This window comes from Neomonachus schauinslandi, chromosome 11, assembly GCF_002201575.2.
Source record: "Neomonachus schauinslandi chromosome 11, ASM220157v2, whole genome shotgun sequence".
Classification (NCBI taxonomy): Eukaryota; Metazoa; Chordata; class Mammalia; order Carnivora; family Phocidae; genus Neomonachus; species Neomonachus schauinslandi.
The window spans coordinates 5,784,660-5,805,546 of NC_058413.1; the positions used below are offsets into that span (position 1 = coordinate 5,784,660).

General features: G+C 46.9%; 3 protein-coding genes across 8 annotated transcripts in view; 1 reads left to right on the forward strand and 2 right to left on the reverse strand.

Moving 5' to 3' along the window:
- Positions 1–773, forward strand: part of PC (pyruvate carboxylase) — a 97,453-nt gene extending 96,680 nt beyond the window's left edge. The window contains exon 22 of the mRNA XM_021685580.1: positions 91–773. Within this exon, the coding sequence (XP_021541255.1) occupies positions 91–339 (249 nt within the window). The 3' untranslated portion in view covers positions 340–773. The remainder of the gene's footprint in view (positions 1–90) is intronic.
- Positions 492–5,623, reverse strand: RCE1 (Ras converting CAAX endopeptidase 1). 6 transcript variants are annotated; one of them, XM_021685578.2, is made up of 8 exons: positions 5,429–5,623; positions 5,189–5,291; positions 5,006–5,089; positions 4,675–4,753; positions 3,986–4,153; positions 3,786–3,857; positions 3,451–3,568; positions 492–578 (listed from the first exon to the last, which is right to left on the reverse strand). In XM_021685578.2, the coding sequence occupies exons 1-8, from the start codon at positions 5,611–5,613 to the stop codon at positions 539–541; spliced, it is 849 nt and encodes a 282-aa protein (XP_021541253.1). In that variant the 5' UTR covers positions 5,614–5,623; the 3' UTR covers positions 492–538. The 6 variants fall into 6 exon arrangements, with proteins under 6 accessions (XP_021541253.1, XP_021541250.1, XP_021541251.1 ...); XM_021685575.1 differs by lacking the exon at positions 492–578 and adding an exon at positions 2,156–3,161 and having other exon boundaries at positions 3,451–3,505; XM_021685576.1 differs by lacking the exon at positions 492–578 and adding an exon at positions 2,156–3,161 and having other exon boundaries at positions 3,451–3,513.
- A 32-nt stretch (positions 5,624–5,655) lies between these two features.
- C11H11orf80 (chromosome 11 C11orf80 homolog) overlaps positions 5,656–20,887 on the reverse strand; it is a 101,131-nt gene continuing 85,899 nt past the window's right edge. The window contains exons 14-16 of the mRNA XM_044919307.1: positions 10,055–10,127; positions 6,024–6,211; positions 5,656–5,926 (exon numbers count right to left, since the gene is read on the reverse strand). Of these exons, the coding sequence (XP_044775242.1) occupies positions 5,861–5,926; positions 6,024–6,211; positions 10,055–10,127 (327 nt within the window). The 3' untranslated portion in view covers positions 5,656–5,860. The remainder of the gene's footprint in view (positions 5,927–6,023; positions 6,212–10,054; positions 10,128–20,887) is intronic.

Sequence of the window (20,887 nt, forward strand, 5' to 3'; positions counted from 1 at the left end):
ACAGTCCCCCCCGCCCCTCCAGGGCCAGCCAGGCAGTAGGGACGGGTAGGGCCTGTGCCTCATGTCTCCTCCCCTCTGCCCTCTCTACAGGAGATGCACTTCCACCCCAAGGCCCTGAAGGATGTGAAGGGCCAGATCGGGGCACCCATGCCTGGGAAGGTAATAGACATCAAGGTGGCAGCTGGGGCCAAGGTGGCCAAGGGCCAGCCCCTCTGTGTGCTCAGTGCCATGAAGATGGAGACTGTGGTGACTTCACCGATGGAGGGCACTGTCCGCAAGCTCCACGTAACCACAGACATGACACTGGAGGGCGATGACCTCATTCTGGAGATTGAGTGATCTTGCCCCAGGCTGGCAGCCTGGCCCTTCCACAGACACTGCGCTGCCGGGGCAGGCCCAGGCCAGCCAGTGCCCGAGGGCACAGAGGCACGGGACCTCCTGTCCTCCGCTGTTTGTGGCAGGAGACACTCTGCCTGCTGTGGCTCATTCCCCTCCTCCAGCCGTCTGTCTTCTGCCTGCCGGACAGCTGCTCACATAGTCATCTCTTGCCAAATAAGGGTCCTCTCCTTGTTGGGAGACTACAGGTGGTGGAACGAAGGCCCAGGGGAGCAGGTTTAGGGGTCCTATCTCCTGGGAGGAGACCTAGGCTCCAGGTCCGGTCCTGAGAACTTTGCTCAATAAAACTGGCTTCCGCTGCCCTCCCGGCCGGGTCCTGTGCAGCACTGCCCCCCCACCCCCACCCCCGCGCCACTCAGCAGAGGGACCGGCCTGCCTGCTGGGACTCCCCATGGCAGGGGCAGGTCAGTTGTATCTTCCTCCTTGGAGGGGAGGGAGAATAGTGTTGGTTTCAGCCGCTATGGAGGGCCTGTGGTACATGCATCCCAAACAGGAGTAGTTGTACTGAGAACTTGGGTAGAGGAGTGCTGTTCTAAGCACTGAACACCCATTAACGCAGTGACTCAATCACCCGATTTATGTAAAGGGAAATGGAGTCCTAGGAAGGTTAAATAACTCGTCTAGGTAGGAGGCAGAGGCTTCACACCCAAGCTGTCAGTGGACTTGCTTCCCAACCACACTGCTTTACTTCCTAAACTCTGGGCCAGCCTCCCACCCCATCAGTCGAGGACTGCATGCAAACAAACAGACGCCAACTTCTAGGAGGTGGGCAAAACCCTTGGATGTGGGAACCTGTGGGTGAGGATTTAGTGGGAGGTTAGGAGTACTGGATTCAGTCTCCGGATCTAAGCCTGCCCATTCCCATAACCAAGCCCTCGGGAGAATCCCTCACCCGCAGGGGGACAGCAACCCTGCATGCGTCACTGCACTGCTGCCCACCCCCAGCCCCCACAGGGGGGTGAAATGGGGGCGCCAGGCAATTCCCACGCAGGAGCATGAGGAAGGGGTAGAGCACAGCCCAGATCTCCCAGTCTCCAGGGGACCAAGCAGGCAGCACACCCCCAGCACCCTGCCAGCCCAGTGCTCTTGGGGCACCACAACCTAACTTGGGGGGCAGTTTTGGGTTTCCTCCTCTTTGGACCCCAAGATCCCAAAGGTACACTCTAAGACAGGGCCGTGCTCGCCCCCCTCTGGCTCCCCAACAGCTGCTACACAGGCCAGAAGACAGGAAAGCTCTCCACAGCAAGGTAGGTGTGTGACTGTCATGACGACCTTTTAGATCCAGGTGAATGTAGTGTAGTCACAGCCAAACTGGGGGTGCCCTGGGGAGTGACCGCACACCCATTTCCTTTCAACCACCAGCCTCAGGGGACAGGACTTGGGACCACCTCTTTCAGTCTAGAGCGAGACCTCAAAGTATGATACTCTTTTAAAAGTTAAAGTCCCAGGGGCAAGGGAATGAAAACCATTCAAAAAACAAGAGGAAGGGCAGGTAGAACACTAGAAAGTTCTAAGAAAGAACTCTGAGTTCCAGTGTTGCTCAGCAGGGTCCTTGGTGCTCTCCGGCTGCAGTCCTTGTTCTGAGTTCCTCCAGGGACCAGACTAACCACACAGTGGCAGAGGCCAAGCCAGAAAAGCCTCGACTCCCAGGTGACTCTGAGCTGGTTCCTCTCCCATTTGAAACCTGTTTATTCTCCCTCATGTAATGTGAGGCTGGTAGACTTTGAGGAGGTCCTGGTGGAAAGCCTACAGTCGACCCTCTACCCTCTCAGGGGACACAGGCTGGAGGCTCCATCACTGGGGTCAGGGCCCTGGGTTCCATTCCCTGATCCTGGGAGCCAAGAGGTCCTAGGTTGAGCCGAGTTCACGTGTGGCACCTGCAGTCCCAGGTCCACCTGTGCTAGGACTTGGGGCATGGCTGAGAGAGGAAGCTGCGGACCCAAGACATCCAGAGGACCCCATCCTGTCCTTTACTTCAGGGAATTGTGCCTATCAGGCTGAACTGCCCAGAGGTTAGTGTTCACAGTAGCCAAGAGAGGTGGTGGGCACACTCAAAAGACCCCAAATAGATTGATTTCCAAAGGCCCAAGGCCATGTTACCCAAGTTAAATCTCTTTAATATCTCAATACAAAGTCCTGATGCAAAAAGACAATGAGAAAACCCTGGGAAGTTGGGGGGAGGGATTTTGTAAATTCCACCCCCGAGCAGCTTTTCAGAGGCAGATGGGGGCAGAGGAGCTCAGAAAAGCAGCAGTCCAAAGTGAGGAAGGGAGTGTACGGTTCCTGGGACCTGCCCCTTGTCCCCTCACTCCCAGCTGTTGCTCAACCTCCTCTGGAGAGGAGCTGCACCCTTTGGATATCTGCTCCTTTCTCTTGGTCCCTGGGATTCAACTAGCTCTGGCTTCAATCCCCTACAAAAATTCCTGAGATCTCGGGGACCCCAGCCAGCTCCTCCCCTGCAGTACCCCTTGGTGGGGAGGGGCTGGGGAGCCCGTGAGAGTTCATCGGAGCATGGGTCAGGAGCATGGGTCAGGAGCACAGGGGAGCCTCTGAGTCCCCTGCCCGCTCCAAAAGCACACAAAGGGGAAGGCTGCCGTAGAGCTTGGGGTCCGTGAGGGGCTGGAGCAGAAGCAGGAAGAGTCCCACACCCAGAGCATAGCCTGCCAGCAGGGGCCGCCTCTGCGGATGCTCCAGGGCTGCACACACGGCAGGAAAGCCCATGTAATTGCAGAAGGAGTGGCAAAGAACCGGCCCAATCAGGTGTCCTAGGGAGGGGAGACAGAGCAGCTTTTGGAGCATCCGCACCCCTTCCAGGGCTAATCACCCACATCCCTGAAATAGGACATCAGTGACCACGCACACACACCACACAGCCTCTGCTCTCTTCCACCTCTCAGACCTCACCAGACTGAAAGCCCTGGCTCTGCCAGTCTCAGACCACAGTGGAAGAAACTTGCCACTCCTACAACAAACAGCATTCCCATTCTCCCACCCACTCCTGTGGGCCCCTGAGCCCCTGGCGGGGGGGGGACCCGTGAGAGACTGAGGACCAACCTGTTCGGATGAAGAGGAAAGCAGTGTAGGCACCGAAGACAGCTGTGTAGGAGAACTGGAACGCTGGAGACGGGGAGGCCTCGAGTGACCACACCTGCATGCTCTTCCTGCCCCAGCACTGCACAACCATCAGCCAGAGACATCCCCTTCCCCCTGAGGGCAGTGGCTGCCTGCCCCAGGACCTATGGCTGTCCTCTACACCCCAACTCCCATGGCAAGGGGCCCTTCCAATACTACAGCCCCCTGTTCCCGAGTCTTCCTCCAGAACGGCTATCAGGGACACCCTTACCATACCCCAACCCAGGATTGCCCCAGGCAAGCTTTCTAGGACTCACCTGCAGACAAGAAGATGCTCCCCACGCTGCTCTGGCGGAAACGAAGCTGCTCAAAAATGTGGTGAAAATGGGCTGGGAGGAAGGCAAGAACTAGGTCACATTCCTCTACGACTGCCTTATAGGCCGCGCCCTTGCTCCAAACCCCATTTTTGGCTCTCATGCTGGGAACATCTCAACAGGACCAGGTTAGACGAACTCACCAACTCCAAAGAAGAGTGGGCAGGTGAACACGGCAGGGCCCAGGCCAGTGCATGGTGCTAACATGGGCAGCATGCAGGCCCGGAATACCAGTTCTTCTGTCAGGGGTGCAATCACTTGGTTCCGCAGCCAACGCATGTCTGTGAGGCAGCGGGCCCAGGAGCGAGGGGCTAGGGAGGGGATTCAGGACCAAGAATTAGTGACTAGCTATTGAACAAAGAGATCCTAGAGGCCCCAAAGGCCCCCCTCCCACAACCTCTCCCTGGCCAAACTCAGATTAGGCATCAATACTCCTGAGAACAGTAAGAGTCAAGCTTTATCATCACACCCAGCACAAAACAATGTTTCAAGAGGACTGCAAGGAAAGGTATTAGTAGCTGAGGCAGAATATCCTGGTTGTAAATTCTGGAAACATCAAAATCAGAACTCAAAACCAGCTCTGATTTGAAGCAGCCAAATGTTAGAACGATGTTCTTCAGTCCACACAAAGTATTGTTGCAGCTTCCTAGAGGACTCCCTGGATGTCAGAAACCAACTCTTAAGGCCATCTGCTACATGTTCCCATTTTACTGATAAGGAAACAGGTATCTCCTACATCTCGTGTCCAAGTCCTGCCATGAGCCCACCTACTCCCTTTCTCACTGAGCTGGGCTGCCTGTGCCTACTTTTTCCCTCAGCCTTAAGGACTCACCTAAGACAACCTTCAATCCATCTGCCAGATCACATGGGCAATCCATAGAGAGCTGCATCAGTGGGCCCAGGAAAAGGATCTGGGGACAGAAAAACGAGCGATCAAAGGAAAGGCGTAAACCATAATCCACTACCCTTGCTCAGAAAAGACCTCATGAGACTTCAAGCCTCCTGTTCTCAGCCAGGATTTCCCACCCATGCATACCCGAGGGCCAAGGACCATCTCACAATTTCTGCGGCCCATCAGTCAAAATACGGACACAATGAAGAGAAAAAGGCCATGGAAAGGAACATCATGCTAAAAACAAGAGAAAAATAAAACAAGCACTCACCATGGTCAGCAGCAGGGGTAGCAGTGCCGCTGGGAAAATGCCCTCCAGCCTGAAGCCCATCAGGGTGAGCAGGGATGTGCCTGGCTGAGCCACAGGAAAGGAGGCATCAGTCTTGCTCTCTCCCCGCTAAAGACCCCAGAGATCCTCCCCTTCTTGCCCTCTGCCCCGCCTCCTCCTTCGCACCTGGATGCCTGTGAGTTCTCTCCAGAGTAGCACGCAGAGGGGCGAGAGACTGGACACCACCAAGACGCTAGTGAAACGCCGCTTGATGACGGCAGGATGGTCCCTACGGAGGGAGCAGTAAGTTCTGGGGGCCCACAGCCGCCTCTGGATAGCGCGGCCCCGCCCCCGGTTCGCCCAAGCTCCGCCCACAGCCCCGCCTCGCGGAGGCGCGGGTTCCGGCCGCGCGCGCAGCCCCCGCACCTGGGCAGCTCACTCTTCCAGACGTAGAGGCTGCCCACATAGGAGCAGGCAAGGCTAAGACAGGAGAACACTGACACCCAGCAGCACAGCCCAGGGCCTGGACCGCCCAGAGCCGCCGACTCGGGCTGCCGCTCCGGCCGCGATACCGACAGCAGGCGCAGCCCATCCCCGCCCAGCGCCGCCATCGCGCCCGGACCCGCGGCGCGCACCAGTGACGTGATCCCGCCGGCGCTCGACCCGCGCGTGCCGGAAACGCGGACGACGTCATCCGGCAGCGCGGGCGCCCCGCCCTGACCCCGCCCCCAACACTGAAGCAGAGGCGGCGCGCGCCGAGCAAGTTTATTGAACAACAGACAGCACGCGGCGCCAACGGCTGCCGGGGAGTCGTGGAAGCACGGGGCTTGGGGTTGGGGGCGGGTGGGACTCCCCAGCTTAGGGCTCAGGGCCGGGACTCAGCCACTCGGATAGATTGGAGACCTCCTGCTGCCAGAGCGAGTCCTGCGGGAGGAAAGGGAGCCCGGAGTGAGGACCCTTCGACAGCGGCCGTCTCCGCCTTCCCGGTGCGCCCTCCCCTGCCCGGCCCTCGCCCGGTTACCTCCAGGCCGCCCCCGGGGCTCCCCCTGCTCCCGCTAGGCGTCAGGGAGGGCCCTGTGGGCTTCGTGCGGCACGCGGCAGCCTCTGACGGGCTCCGGGTACCGGCAGAGTGGAAGGCCCGCGTCTCCTCCATGCCCTGCCGGAGGCGGCCCCTCTTGAGCCTCTTGTTTTCCACTTGCCCGCTGGTCCCTAGGCGAAAACAAGCCCATTTTTGCGCCTACGGCCCGTGCTAGAAAGACCCTTGGGGCAGAAGAAAGGGGGGAACTGGTCCCGGCTCTTCTTGCCCTCCCACCTCAAATTCCTTTCAGTCAGGTCCAGATCAAAACGCAGCTCCGGGCCTTAAGGCTGAGGCAGCAGAATGGTTTCAGTCCTCACTTGGGGCTCACGCCCACTCATTCACTGCACACAGATTTCTCATGGAGTCCAGCTCCTCCCTCCCTGACAAGCTGTGATTCCCCCTGCCCGAAAGCCAGCCTCACCTCTCCCTTCGTAGCTCACAGTACGTTGAGCAGTGCCCATTAACTGATGGACTTGCGCAAATTTAAAGTGAGTTTGTACCCATAGATTCCTTCTGAGCAGGTCCTGAGAATGTAGCTCAATGAGCTGTTTCTGGGTGAGGCTCACAAATGCTAGGAGGAATGCAGAAGTGTGTACAAAGCCCAGGGACAGAACACAGAAAGAGGCTGCTAATCATCCCTAGAGGTGAAGAAAGTTTCCCTGAGATGTCTGAGCTGGGTTTTTAAAGGATTAAGAGAAATATGCCAGACCAACAAGGGAAAGGAAAGGAATTCCAGGTGGAAAGATGCAAATACCCAAAGGCATTAATTAGTATCCCACATAAAATGCAAAATGGTGGGGGGCGTCTAGGAGATGAATCTGAAAGGGTTAGTAGGAATCAGAGAAGACTAAGAAATGGATTTTTATCTGTAGAAAATAGGCAGTGAAGAATTTTAATAAGCACTGGAGATGTATTGTTAATTTTGTATTTTAGATTATTCTGTTAGGTGTGGCTTAGAGTCAGACTAGAAACAGGAAGACCTTGGGGTGTCTGGGTGGTGCAATTGGTTAAGCATATCTGACTCTTGGTTTCGGCTCAGGTCGTGATCTCAGGGTCATGAGGTGGAGCCCCACATGGGGTTCTGTGCTCAGCGTGGAGTCTGCTTAAGACTCTCCCTCTCCCTCCACCCCCTGTGCATGCAGGCACGTGTTCTCTTGCTTTCTCAAATAAATCTTAAAAAAAAAAAAAAAAGGAACATGAAGACCTCAAGAGCCCCAGAGAGTGAAGGCAGCAGGAATGGATGGAGGCACCACCAGGTTAAGAAGTATATCCATGAGGCCAAACCAACAGGCCTTGGTGAGAGATTAGGTGTGATACAGGAGAATGAGTGGCATCTTGAATGAATCTCATTTCAGATGTGAAAAACTGGATGGGTAGTGGTGCTATTAATCCTGACAGAGGGGGGGCACCTGGAGGCTCAGTCATTTGAGTGTCTGCCTTTGGCTCAGGTCGTTGGGATCGAGTCCCGCATTGAGTCCCGCATTGGGCTCCCTGTTTTGACGGGGAGTCTGCTTCTCCCTCTGCCCCCCGCCCCCGCTTGTGCTCTCTCACCCTCTCTCTCTCATAAATAAAATCTTAAAAAAAAAAAAAAAAAAATCCTGACAGGTAGGACCATGCGACCTCCACATGGAGCTGCTTAGTGAGCAGATAAATCTCCCATCTGGCACTCAAGAGAGGCCTGGGCTAGTCACGCCAACTGGAAAGTCTTGAGCTCCAGAGGCAAGCTTCAATGCCTGGGATGGAAGAGAGCAGCTAGGGAAGGAGTGCTGTACAAGCACTGTTTAGGGGGTGGCCAAAGGAAGCTAGCTGAAGAGAAAGATCAGAGGGGAGATGAGGTGAGTCACAGTCTTTTATTTAGTGCTGAATTCTGTAAATAGTTCAGGCACAGTAAAGATAAATGTACAATTTGGTACTTATGAAGTCTTCCCAAACAAGAGACCTTGCAGTGCAGACGCCACAAAGAAAGCAAGTGCCCTGGGTTAGAATTAGAGAATGGGAGGAAGAAAGCGAGAGGGTACAGCTTGCTTTTTTGAGAACCCTGGCTGAGATGTGATGGAGAGAAAGAAGTTGTTCAAGATCATGGGAGATTTTTTTAAGTACTGAGAGATTGCCCTGCTGAAGGGAGAGAACTCAGAAGAGAAACTAAAGGTGCAGAAGTGGTAGCTGATGCAAGTAGGTTCTGAGAAAGCAGTAGGGCTAATGCCACCCCTGAGCCTAGCAGGGATGGGGCCCCATGCTGAGAGTTTGGGCACTAAGTGTGAACTAGGATGCTAAGTCAGTAGGCAGAAGCTGAGTAGACATTTTAAAGAATGGAGTAGCAACTGACAAGAAGGCCAGGAAGACGACATAAAGGACTGATAGCTAAGGGCTACCCAGTGAATAGACCGTGGATATATGGTGGCATCATCCAACTTTCAGTGATTTTCTTCAGCAGAACTGCCCACGTGGGACATAGGATTGATGGTGACTAGAGCTGCAGCTTTATCAAGCAGAGAAGCTCACCCAGCCTTCCAGAGGGTTGAGCCTTCCAGGCTCAAAGCAACCTCTGAGCCTGGCTTGTCTCTTGTGAAATGAGACCAATGCTGCCCATGCCAAAGGGGACCACTGTCAGAGTGGTCACTGTGGGAAAGTCTAGCATCCCCCTGGGTCCACAGAAGGTGCTGGATAAAATGTTAATTTCTCTCTTCTAAAGAAAGGAAGAAATTCCTTTTTTACTCTTTTCACTGTATAAATACTGAATTGTATCCATTCTTTTAAATCTCCAAATCTATATTTATATAAATAGATTCTTTGCTTTATACAAGCCTTCACTGCAGGGTTTTCAGTAGCAACAGCCCCCACAACATTGCAAACAAGGCTCAACTGATAGAATGATTCAGGAGCACCTCTTAGGCCTAAGTCTGGACAACATGCAACATGTTGTAGTTGTGACCTTGGAAAGAGGAATTTTACCAACAAAGTATAGGTGCTAAAGTCAGTCCCCAAATTCCCTCAAGCCCAGGTACTGTTTTGACAGTGCATTCCTACTAGTCTTGGCTCTTGGAGACAGACTGGAGCCAGGCTACCTAGCTTTGAATTTTGGCTCTCCCATTTACTACCTGTGTGACCTTCAGTAATTTTAATGACATATCTGTAAAATGGGAATAGTAACACTACCTCAGAGGATTGTTTTGAGAATTAAGAGCATTAACGCATTTTAAAGCTCAGAATCGGGGTGCCTGGGTGGCTCAGTCAGTTAAGCGTCTGACTCTTGATTTCGGCTCAGGTCATGATCTCAGTGTTGTGAGATGGAGCCCGCATTGGGCTCTGCGCTCAGTGGGGAGTCTGCTTAAGTTTCTCTCTCTTCCTCTGCCCCTCCCCCCGTGCCTGCTACCCCTTCCCCTAAATAAATAAATAAATAAATCTTTAAAAAAATCATTAAAACCTCAGAATAGAGCCTGGCACCTGCACTATCAGGCTCAGGCACCAGTGGCTACGGTGATTTCCAGCCATACACACATCCTCTGCCACTGCTGGATCTGAAGGCTGTGTAAGTGTTGGAGGGAAGGGGGGGAACAACCAGTATAATCATATCACACACAACAACTCCCCAAAACATACATCAAGGTTGAGGTGTTCTGCACCCAGGAGTAATCTCTAGAGCCCTAAACAGAGCAGTAACCAAAACCAGGAAAGCTGCATTATCAGCACTAATGATCGAGAAAAGACACAAAGGGATGAACTGGATTCAGGGCCCTGCCCCTCCATGTACAACGATCTTTAACTGCACAAACTTTATGAGGAATTTCTAGTTCTATCATACCAGCTTTAGGGAGAGAATGCCCCCTGCTGCCCCAGAACACCCCTAGTGGCAGTGGGAGCCAACCAAATCCCAGGATTTTGCTGTGGTGGAAGATGCAGTTTGAAAGCTTGAAGTCAACATTTTTTACTTCTCAGCTTTGGTCCTGGGCTCACCTGAAAAGCTGAAACCTTACCTGCAAGGAGTTCCAGGCTGCTGTTATGTGCATCCTCTGTGCTCTGCTCTGCATTTTTCTCTGGGAGCAGCTGCTTTAAAAATCAGAAGTACTAAGTGAGTTTTGCAGGAACATGAAAAAGCCCCAATGAGACAAGTGTGCCTGGTGGCTGTGTTGACCTCACAGGGCTGTCTTCCCTCACCTAGAACTCCCTCGTACTTGTTTCTGGCTCATGTGAGTCCCCGACCCAGCTCCAATCAAAGCTTCCTTCTGTCAGAGCCTTTGCAACCCATTCCAGGCACTCCAGGCATTTCCTTCCTCCTCCGAATTCTGGTCACCTGCTTACCATCTGCCTCTCTCCTTGGGCTCTGAAGATGCACTGCCTGCCCTTGTTTATCATTTTTGTTTGTGTGTTTTACACATTATTTTTTAAAAAGATTTTATTTATTTATTTAGGTATGTAGAGAGTACACACAAGTGGGTGGAAGGGTAGAGGGAGAGAGAATCTTAAGCAGGCTCCATGCCCAGCGCGGAGCCCGACGCAGGGTTCAATCTCACGACCCTGAGATCAAGACCTGAGCCAAAATCAAGAGTCAAACGACTGAGCCCCCCCAGGCGCCCTATTTTCCACACTTTAAATTCCTTGAAAGGTAAGGTTCATTGTGCCTGCATCCCTTTACAGCTAACATAGTGTACCTTGCACAGGTAAGTGCTCAACATGTAACTGCCTGAGGTCAAACCTGGGAGGCCACAGGGCACATTCTGTGGTCCTCTGTAGCCTTTCAAAGCCTTGCCACACTTGGTTTGATTTGGACAGAGAAACGAAAGTTCTTACTAAGATAAGAACCCAATCCTCTTAGCTTCTTGTTTTTCAAGAATACAAGTACATAAAAATAGACCTCCTCTTCATGAAAATTAAAAACTTTTGTGCTTCAAAGGGTGCTATAATGCGAAAACTCAACCCACAAGAATGGGAGAAAATATTTACAAATCATATCTGATAAGGGTGTTGTATTTAAAATAAAGAACTCTTGGGGCGCCTGGGTGGCTCAGTTGGTTAAGCGACTGCCTTCGGCTCAGGTCATGATCCTGGAGTCCCTTGATCGAGTCCCGCATCGGGCTCCCTGCTCGGCAGGGAGCCTGCTTCTCCCTCTGACCCTACGCTCTCTCTCTCTCTCTCTCTCTCATTCTCTCTGGCTCAAATAAATAAATAAAATCTTTAAAAAAAAAAAAATAAAGAACTCTTATAATTCAACAGTAAAATAACAGCCTAATTAAAAATGGGTTTGGGGCACTTGGGTGGCTCAGTCGGTTAAGCGTCTGCCTTCAGCTCAGGTCATGATGCCAGGGTTTTGGCATCAAGCCCCACATTGCATCAGGCTCTCTGCTGAGCAGAGAGCCTGCTGCTCCCTCTCCCTCTGCCTGCCACTCTGCCTACTTGTGCTCTCTCTCTCTGTGTCAAATAAGTAAATAAAATCTTTTTTTAAAAAATGGGTTTGATAGGGGCGCCTGGGTGGCTCAGTCGTTAAGCGTCTGCCTTCGGCTCAGGTCATGATCCCAGGGTCCTGGGATCGAGCCCCGCATCGGGCTCCCTGCTCCGTGGAAAGCCTGCTTCTCCCTCTCCCACTCCCCTTGCTTGTGTTCCCTCTCTCACTTTGTCTCTCTGTCAAATAAATAAAATCTTTAAAAAAAAAATGGGTTTGACAGATTTGGAGACCCTTCTCCAAAGAAGAGATACAAATGGCCAACAAATCCATGAAAAGATGCTCAACATCATTATTCATTAGGGAAATGCAAATCAAAACCACTATGAGACACTTTACACCCAGTAGGATGGTGGTGGTAGTAACAACAACAACAGTAATAATAGATAATACTCAGAGGATGTGGAAAAATTGGAACCATTATACATTGCTGGTGGGAAAGTAAAATGGCCAGTTTGGAAAATAATTTGAAAGTTCCTCAAAAAATTAAACATAGTGGGGCATCTGGCTGGCTCAGTCAGTAAAGCGTGTGACTCTTGATCTCAGGGTTGTGAGTTCGAGCCCCATGTTGGGTATAGAGATTACTTAAAGGTAAAATCTTTAAAAAAAAAAAAAAAGTTAAACACAGAGTTACCATATAACCCAGCAATTCTACTACGAGATATATAACCAAGAGAATTACAAACATATGTCCACCCATAAATGTTCACAGTATTATTCATACTCACCAAAAGTGCAAGTAACACAAATGTCCATCAACTGATGTACAGAAAAAATGTGGTATATCCACACAAAAGGGTATTATTCAACCATAAAAAGGAAACACTGTCACATGTTACAACACGGATGAATCTTAAAAACATTATGCTTAGTAAAAGAAGCCAAAGGCTACCTATTATGTGATTCCATTTACATGAAATACTCAGTATAGTCAAATCCATGGAGACAGAAAGTAGACTGGTGGTTGCCAGAGGATGGGAGGAGGGGAATTGGGACTGAGTACAAATAGGTACAGGGTTTCTTTTTGGCCTGATGGAGATATTGTGGAATTTAGTGGTGACTGTTGCACAACACAGTGAATAAAGCCACTGAATCCTACAATTTAAAATGGTAGATTTAATGGTATGTGACTTGTAACTCAAAAAGTACTCTTATCATGTATTATTTACTAAATCAAGTTTCAACGTCTAAGTACATTCCAAGGAACACAGAAGGGTAAAGATGGCCCTGATGGTGTGAAAAAAAGAAAATCTCATGTAATAGACAAACTTTTCTCCTATCCTGAAACTGGCATCACCAAGGAAATACCCACACTCAGATTTAAAGCTCTCAGCCTTAGATGAATCTTGCATACCCTTCATTCATCATCAATCCCCCCAGATGAGACAGCCCAATCTCTGGGATACACCTCCTTGGATTTAACACTGTGAGACATTTGATTCTGGTCTACCCCCCACCCCCAGAAAACAATACCTTTCCTAACAAAACTACTTCCCTGTTACTGCTCTTATTTATTATGGGTTTATGTTCTCAGCTGCTACACACATCTGTGACACTAGCCCTGGAGAACTACTTTGTCTATTCCTTCATGGCCCACGTCCTTTGTGCCAACACCCCTATATATTCACTCCAGGCATGGCCTTTTCCTATTCTATAAAACTCTAAATACATATTCTCTCATTTCTTCTACTTCTCCATAAACTATATAATAGCCATAGATTGTTTTACTCTGTATTATTCAAGAGTTCAGCCATTCTCCTTTATCTGTTTAAAAGTGGAAACGGGGGCGCCTGGGTGGTTCAGACAGTTAAGCGTCTGCCTTTGGTTCGGGTCATGGTCCCAGGGTCCTGGGATCAAGCCCCACATCGGGCTCCCTGCTGAGTGGGGAGCCTGCTTCTCCCTCTCCCTCTGCCTGCTGCTTTCCCTGCTTGTTCACCCTGTCAAAAATAAATAAAATCTCTAAAAAAATAAAATAAAATAAAAGTGGAAACTGAGGGACTGGTCCAGAGGTAAAAGAATTTGACCTATCATCATTGATCTTGTAGTTTTTAGCTGAAGCCATTGGGTGCCACTCTTGTGCCACTAACAAGTTATTTATCACTAAAAGGACATCACCAGAGGGAAACAGTAATGATCTTGAGTGCAGAAGCAGAGGTTCTGCTCCTGAGTGCCTCTGATCACTCATCTTCCCTGGGCTATATGGTGTGGAACATTCCTGTACCAGTCCTATATGGTAACAGTGTTACTAGGCTTTGGAACAAGGAGACCTCAGTGCAAAGCCTAGCCTTGACATTTGCTCACTATGGGATCCTGAGCAAATTAGGAAAGTTCTCTAACCAGTCTCTCCATCTATAAAATGGGAAAACTACAACCTATTTGTAGGATCTTTTTGATATTAAAGTGGAAATCTTGGCACAGATTAAGGATTCAATGAATGTTCCTTCCTTCCAAGACCTACGACCTTGAGTTCACTACCCATCTGCTAAATTAATTGGGCTATGAATGGCCCTGAGGCTATGAGCTATCACTATGGCAACAGAATGGGGCAAAAGAGGTGAGATCATTTCCTTTTGCAATCTCACTAGGATATCAGAGAGGCCCAAGCAAAAGGTCTTCACAGGATGAAACATTTCTAGATCCCACCCATATATCCTAGGTCCTATGATAACGGCACATGCCTTACCCTGAACCCATCCCTAGAAATCTGAAGGTGTGGATGGCTATAGTGAATGGAACAGTGGCTCCCAAAAAGGTATGTCCGAGTCTTTACCCCCAGAACCTGTAAATGTGACCTTATTTGGAAAAAAAAGTTCTTTTCAAAAGTAATTAAGGATCTCAAGACAAGATCATCATGGATTTAGAGTAGGCCATAAATCCAATGACAGGTGTCCTTATAAAAGAGGCAGAGGGAAATTTGAGAGACACAGGAGAAAGGCCATGTGTTGAAGATGGAGGCAGAGACTGGAGTGTTGTGCCAAGGAACACCTGGAGCCACCAGAAGCTGGTAGGGGAATGGAAAGATTCTTAGAGCCTTTAGAGGGAGCATAGTTCTCCTAAAACCTTGATTTCAGACTTCTTTTTTATTATTTTTTTAAATAGGCTCCATGCTGGGCTTGAGATCAAGACCTGAAGTGCGATCAGACTCCAAAGCCTAACCAACTTAGCCACCCACGTGCCCCTCCAGAACCATGAGATAATAAATTTTTGGTTTTTAAACCATGAAGTTGTGGAAATTAGTTTGTTCAAGTTGTGGGCAACAGACTTCCATGTTGGAGGGAAACCAGCAAGAGTATTTGCAGTGAACTAGTTGAAGGGAATGGCAGATGCATTCCAAGGAATGGCTTCCTAGAAGGTACATAAAAGGTGTGGTGAAGGGAGCATTTATAGGGATTTCACTCCCATCCTCTAGCCTTTCTAACTATAAAGCAGAGGAGGATAAGCAAATTGATAAGATGCTGTGATCCTTGGGTGTCTAGGCACCTAAACTTCTCCATCTAATCAGGCAAAGAAGTAGCAGAAGTGCAAAAGGACCTATTATTTTGTCAGAAACAGTATCTGTAATTTTTTATAGCAACTTTATTGGAATATAACTTACATAAACTGCATTTATATAAAATGTACAATTAGGTAAGTTTGGGCATATATACGTATTTGTGAAACCATCACCCAATCAAGATAATGAACACATCCATCACCTTCGAAAGTATCCTCTGACCTTCATAATCATTCCCTCCAACTCTTATACCTCCTATCTTTAAGCAACCACTAATCTGTAAGTAAAGATTAGTTGGCATTTTGAAAATTTTTATATAAATGCAATCAAACAGTATGTACTTTTGTATTTAAGGCTTTTCTTTTTCCTGGATGCTATCATACCTGATCCAATATTTCAAGGTTTTTCATTCAGCATGGCTATTTAGAGATTCACTCATGCTATTGTGTATATCAACAGTTCATTCCTTTTATTGCCAAGTAGTATTCCATTGAATGAACCATTTACTTATCCATTTACCTGTTGACACTGGGTTGTTTCCAGTTTGGGGTTACATGACAGAGGTGCCATGAACATTAGTATATAAATTTTTGTGTGGACATATGTTTTCATTTCTCTTGGATTAATACTTAGAGGAGCAGAATGGCTGGATATGATATATATATTTAACTATTTAAGAAACTGCCAAAATGTTCTCCAGAGTGATTGTACCACTTTTTATTCCTACAAATAGGGTATAAGAGTTCCAGTTCTTCCACATCCTTGCCAATACCTGGTATGGTCAGTCTTTTCATTCCAGATAGGTGTGAAACTGTGCTTCTAACTTGCATTTTCCCTAATGACTAATGTTAAGCATCTTTCTCGTACGTTTATTTGCTGTTTGTGTATCTTCTTTTGTGAAATGTGTGTTCAAATCTTGTGCCCATTTTAAAAAGTGGGTTTTCTTATGCTTAAGTTTTGAGAGTTTTAAAATAGTCTCAATATTAAGGTAAGGTTTTTAACTATAAATTCAATCTCTTTAATAGACACAGGTATAATAGACCAGGTATATAGAGCTATTTCTTCTTCTTTTTTTTTAAGATTTTATTTATTTGAGAGAGAGAGAGAGAGAGCACACGTGAACATGAGCAAGGAGAAGGAGCGGGAAGGGGTAGAGGGAGAGGGAGAAGCAGACTCCCCACTGAGCAGGGAGCCTGATGAAGGCTCTGGGATCATGACCTGAGCTGAAGGCAGATGCCTAACCGACTGAGCCACCCAGGTGCCCCAAGAGCTATTTCTTCTTGAGTGAACTTTAGTAATTTCTGTCCTTCAAGGAATTTGTCCATTTAATCTAAGTTGTCAAATTTCCTGATATGATATTTAACATTTAACATATGGTAACATTTAACATTGTTTATAATAGCCCCTGATAGTCCTTTTATTTTTATTTTTATTTTTTTTAAGATTTTGTTTATTTGCGAGAGAGAGAATGAGAGACAGAGAGCATGAGAGGGAGGAGGGTCAGAGGGAGAAGCAGACTCCCTGCTGAGCAGGGAGCCTGATGTGGGACTCGATCCCGGGACTCCAGGATCATGACCTGAGCCAAAGGCAGTCACTTAACCAACTGAGCCACCCAGGCGCGCCCTGATAGTCCTTTTAATATCTGATTGTCACCTCTCTAATTCCTAATAGTAGAAATTTGTATCTTCTCTCTTTTATCCTGATTCGTCTGGCTAAATGTTTATCAATTTTATTAATCCTCTCAGGGCATCTGGGTGACTCAGTCGTTAAGCGTCTGTCTTTGGCTCAAGTCACGATCCTAGGCTCCTGGGATCGAGCCCCGCATCGGGCTCCCTGCTTAGCGGGAAGCCTGCTTCTCCCTCTCCCTCTCCCCCTGCTTGTGTTCCCTCTCTCGCTATCTTTCTCTGTCAAATAAAGAAATAAAATCTTGAAAAAAAATTTTTATTAATCCTCTCAACAAACCACCTTTAAGTTTCATTGATCTTTCCCTACTGCTTTTCTGTTTTCTATTTTACTGACTTCCACTCTGACTTTATTATTTCTTTTTTTAAGATTTTATTTATTTAGGGGCACCTGGGTGGCTCAGTCGTTAAGCGTCTGCCTTCGGCTCAGGTCATGAACCCAGGTCCTGGGGTCGAGCCCCGCATCGGGCTCCCTGCTCAGCCAGGAACCTGCTTCTCCCTCTCCCACTCCCCCTGCTTGTGTTTCCTCTCTGTCTCTGTCAAATAAATAAATCTTTAAAAAAAAAAAAGATTTTATTTATTTATTTGACAGAGAGAGAGACAGCGAGAGAGGGGACACAAGCAGAGGGAGTGTGAGAGGGAGAAGCAGGCTTCCCGCGGAGCAGGGAGCCCGATGCGGGGCTCAATCCCAGGACCCTGGGATCATGACCTGAGCCGAAGGTAGACGCTTAACGATCGAGCCACCCAGGCGCCCATGACTTTATTATTTAATTTCTTCTGTTTAATTTGTGTTTAATTTGCTCTTCTTGTTCTAGTTTAAGTTGAAAGCTGAGATCATTGATTTGGGACCTTTTCCTTTCCTAACACAGGCATTTTTCTCTCTAAGTACTGCTTTAGAGACAGCTCACAGATTTTGATAATTTGCATTTCTATTTAAATTAAAATATTTTTCTAATTTCTCTTTGGATTCTGTGTTTGACACATGGGTTATTTATAAGTGTTATTTAATTTCCAAATATTTGGAATTTTCTAAATATCTTTCTGTCATTGATTTTACTTAAATCCTACTGTGGTCAAAAACATAGTTTATATGGGGCGCTTGAGTGGCTCAGTCATTAAGCGTCTGCCTTTGGTTCAGGTCATGATCCCAGGGTCCTGGGATCAAGCCCCATATCGAGCCCCATATCGGGCTCCTTGCTCTGCAGGAAGCCTGCTTCTCCTTCACCCACTCCCCCTGCTTGTGTTCCTGCTCTCGCTGTGTCTCTCTCTGTCAAATAAATAAATAAAATCTTTTAAAAAAATACTTTATATGACTTGAATTCTTTTAAGTTTATTGAGATGTATTTGATGGCTCAGAATATTGTCTATCTTGTTAAATGTCCCTCTTGTTCTTGAGAAGAATATTCTGCTGTGGTTGGGCAGGGTGTTTTATGAATGTCACTTAGGTCTAGTTAATTCATAGTGTTACTTAAGATTTCCATAGACTTACTGATTTTCTGTCTATTGTTCTATCAATTGTTAACAGAAGTATGTTGAAATTTCCAAATATAATTGTGGATTTGTCTATTTCTCCTTACAATTCTATCAGTTTTCTTCATTTATTTTAAAGTTCTCTCAAAAGTTTCATGAATGGGGGCACCTGGGTGGCTCAGTCAGTTAAGCATCTGCCTTCAGCTCAGGTCGTGATCTCAGGGTCCTGGGATCAAACCCCGCATCGGGCTCCCTGCTCAGTGGGGAGTCTGCTCGTCCCTCTCCTTCTGCTCCTCCCCTCCACTCACGCTCTCTCTCTCAAATAAATAAAATCTTAAAAAAAAAAAACCCACTTTATTAAAAAAAAAAGTTTCATGAATATTTGGGGCTATTATCTTCATTACACTGTACTTACTGTATGGAATTCATCATTATGAAATGACCCTCTTTATCCCTAGTAATACTGTTTGCTCTGAAATCTACTTTATAGCCTCTTCAGTGTTTTTTATTTTTATTTTTTTTATTTATTTGACAGAGAGAGACACAGCGAGAGAGGGAACACAAGCAGAGAGAGTGTGAGAGGGAGAAGCAGGCTTCCCGCGGAGCAGGGAGCCCGATGTGGGGCTCGATCCCAGGACTCTGGGATCATGACCTGAGCTGAAGGTAGACACTTAACGACTGAGCCACCCAGGCGCCCCATCAGTGTTTTTTTTTAGATTTTGTTTTGTTTTGTTTTAAGTAATCTCTACACCCAACATGGGGCTCAAATTTACAATCCTGAGATCAAGAGTTACATGCTCTACCAGCTGAGCCAGCCAGGTGCCCCTCTTCAGTGCTCTTTTTATTAGTGATATAATATATATCTTAAACATGGTATATCTTTTTCTATCCTTTTACATGGTCTATTTCTGTCTTTATTTTTTATTTTTTTAAAGATTTTATTTATTTATTTGACACAGAGAGAGAGAGAGAGGAATCACAAGTAGGCAGAGTGGCAGGGAGCGGCAGAGGGAGAAGCAGGCTCCCCGCTGAGCAAGGAGCCCGATGTGGGACTCGATCCCAGGACCCTGGGATCATGACCTGAGCTTAAGGCAGACGCTTAACGACTGAGCCACCCAGGTGGCCCTATTTCTGTCTTTATTTTAAAGTGGATTCTTATAGGCAGCATATAGTTCTCTTGCTTTATTCAATCTAACAATCTCTGCCTTTTAATGTAAATAGTTGTAAAGACCATTTACATTTAATACGATAATTGATATGGCTGAGTTTAAATATATCATCTTGCTAACTGCTTTCTATTTGTCTCGTCTGTACTTTGTTCTCTTTACTTCTTCCTCTTTTTCTGCCCTTTTTGATTATTTTTAAAAACAGACTTTATTTCTTAGACCAGTTTTAAGTTTATAGCAAAACTGAGCAAAAGGTACAGAGATTTCTCATATGCCCTCTGCCCCACATATGTATAGCCTCTCCCATTATCAACATCCCCCATCAGAGTGGTACATTTGTTACAAATGATAAACCTACACTGACATATCATTATCATTCAAAGTCCATAGTTTACATTAGGGATTACTCTTAGTATTGTACATTCTATGGCTCTGGACAAATGTATAGTGACATGTACACACCATTACAGAATCATAAAGAGTAGTTTCACTGCCCTAAAAGTCCTCTGTGCTTTGTATATTAATTCCTCCTTTCCCTTTAACTCCTGGAAATCACTGATCTTTTTACTGTCTCCATAGTTTTGCCTTTTCCTGAATGTCATATGCTTGAAATCATATAGTATGTAACCTTCTCATATTGACTTCTTTTATTTAATAATATGCCTTTAAGCTTCCTCCATGTGTTTTCATGGCTTGATGGCTCATTTCTTCTTAGTGTAAAATAATATTCCATTGTCTGGATGTGCCACAGTTCATTTATCCATTCACCTGCTGAAGGACATCTTGGTTGCTGCCAAGTTTTAGCAATTTTTAAGAAAGCTGTTATAAACATCTCTGTGCAGGTTTCTATGTGAATCTAAGTTTTAACTCCTTTGGATAAATACCAAGGAGCATAATTATTGGGTCACATGATAAAGAGTATGTTTAGTTTTTTAAGAAACTACCAAACTGCCTTCCAAAGCAGTTGTATCATCTTGCATTCCCACCAGCAATGAATGAGAGTTCCTATTGTTCCACATCCTTGCCTCTCCCACTATAGTATTTGGTGTTATTAGTGTTCTGGATTTTGGTGATCGTAATAGGTATGTAGGGATATCTCATTGTTTTAATTTGCATTTCCCTGATGACATATGATGTGGAGCATCTTTTCATGTCCTTATTTGCCATCTTGTGTCTTCTTTGGTGAGGTGTCTGTTAAGGTTTTTGGCCTGTTTTAAAATTTTTTTAATTGTGAGTTTTAAAAGTTCTTTGTATATTTTGGATAACAGTCTTTTAACCTTATGTGTCTTTTGCAATTATTTTTTCCCAGTCTGTGGCTTGTCTTCTCATTCTCTGGAGGGCTGAATATTTTTTACGACTCCATTTTATCTCCTTTCTTGGCTCAATAGTTGCAACTCCTTGTTATATTATTTTGATGGTTCCTTTCATCTTTAACTTACCAGTCTACCTTCAAGTAATATTATACCACTCCACATACAGTATAAGTCCTTACAACAGTGTATTTCCATTTTTCTCCTCCTGGTTTTTGTGCTGTTGTCATACAGTTTACTTCACCATAG

Coding starts and splice junctions, on each gene's coding strand:
- RCE1 (XM_021685574.1), bottom strand. CDS start 5,613: ATGGCGGCGCTGGGCGGGGATGGGCTGCGCCTGCTGTCGGTATCGCGG. Junction 3,858..3,985: donor CCCACTCTTCTTTGGAGTTG/GTGAGTTCGTCT, acceptor CCTTCCTCCCAG/CCCATTTTCACCACATTTTT. Junction 3,569..3,785: donor GAGCATCTTCTTGTCTGCAG/GTGAGTCCTAGA, acceptor ATGGTTGTGCAG/TGCTGGGGCAGGAAGAGCAT.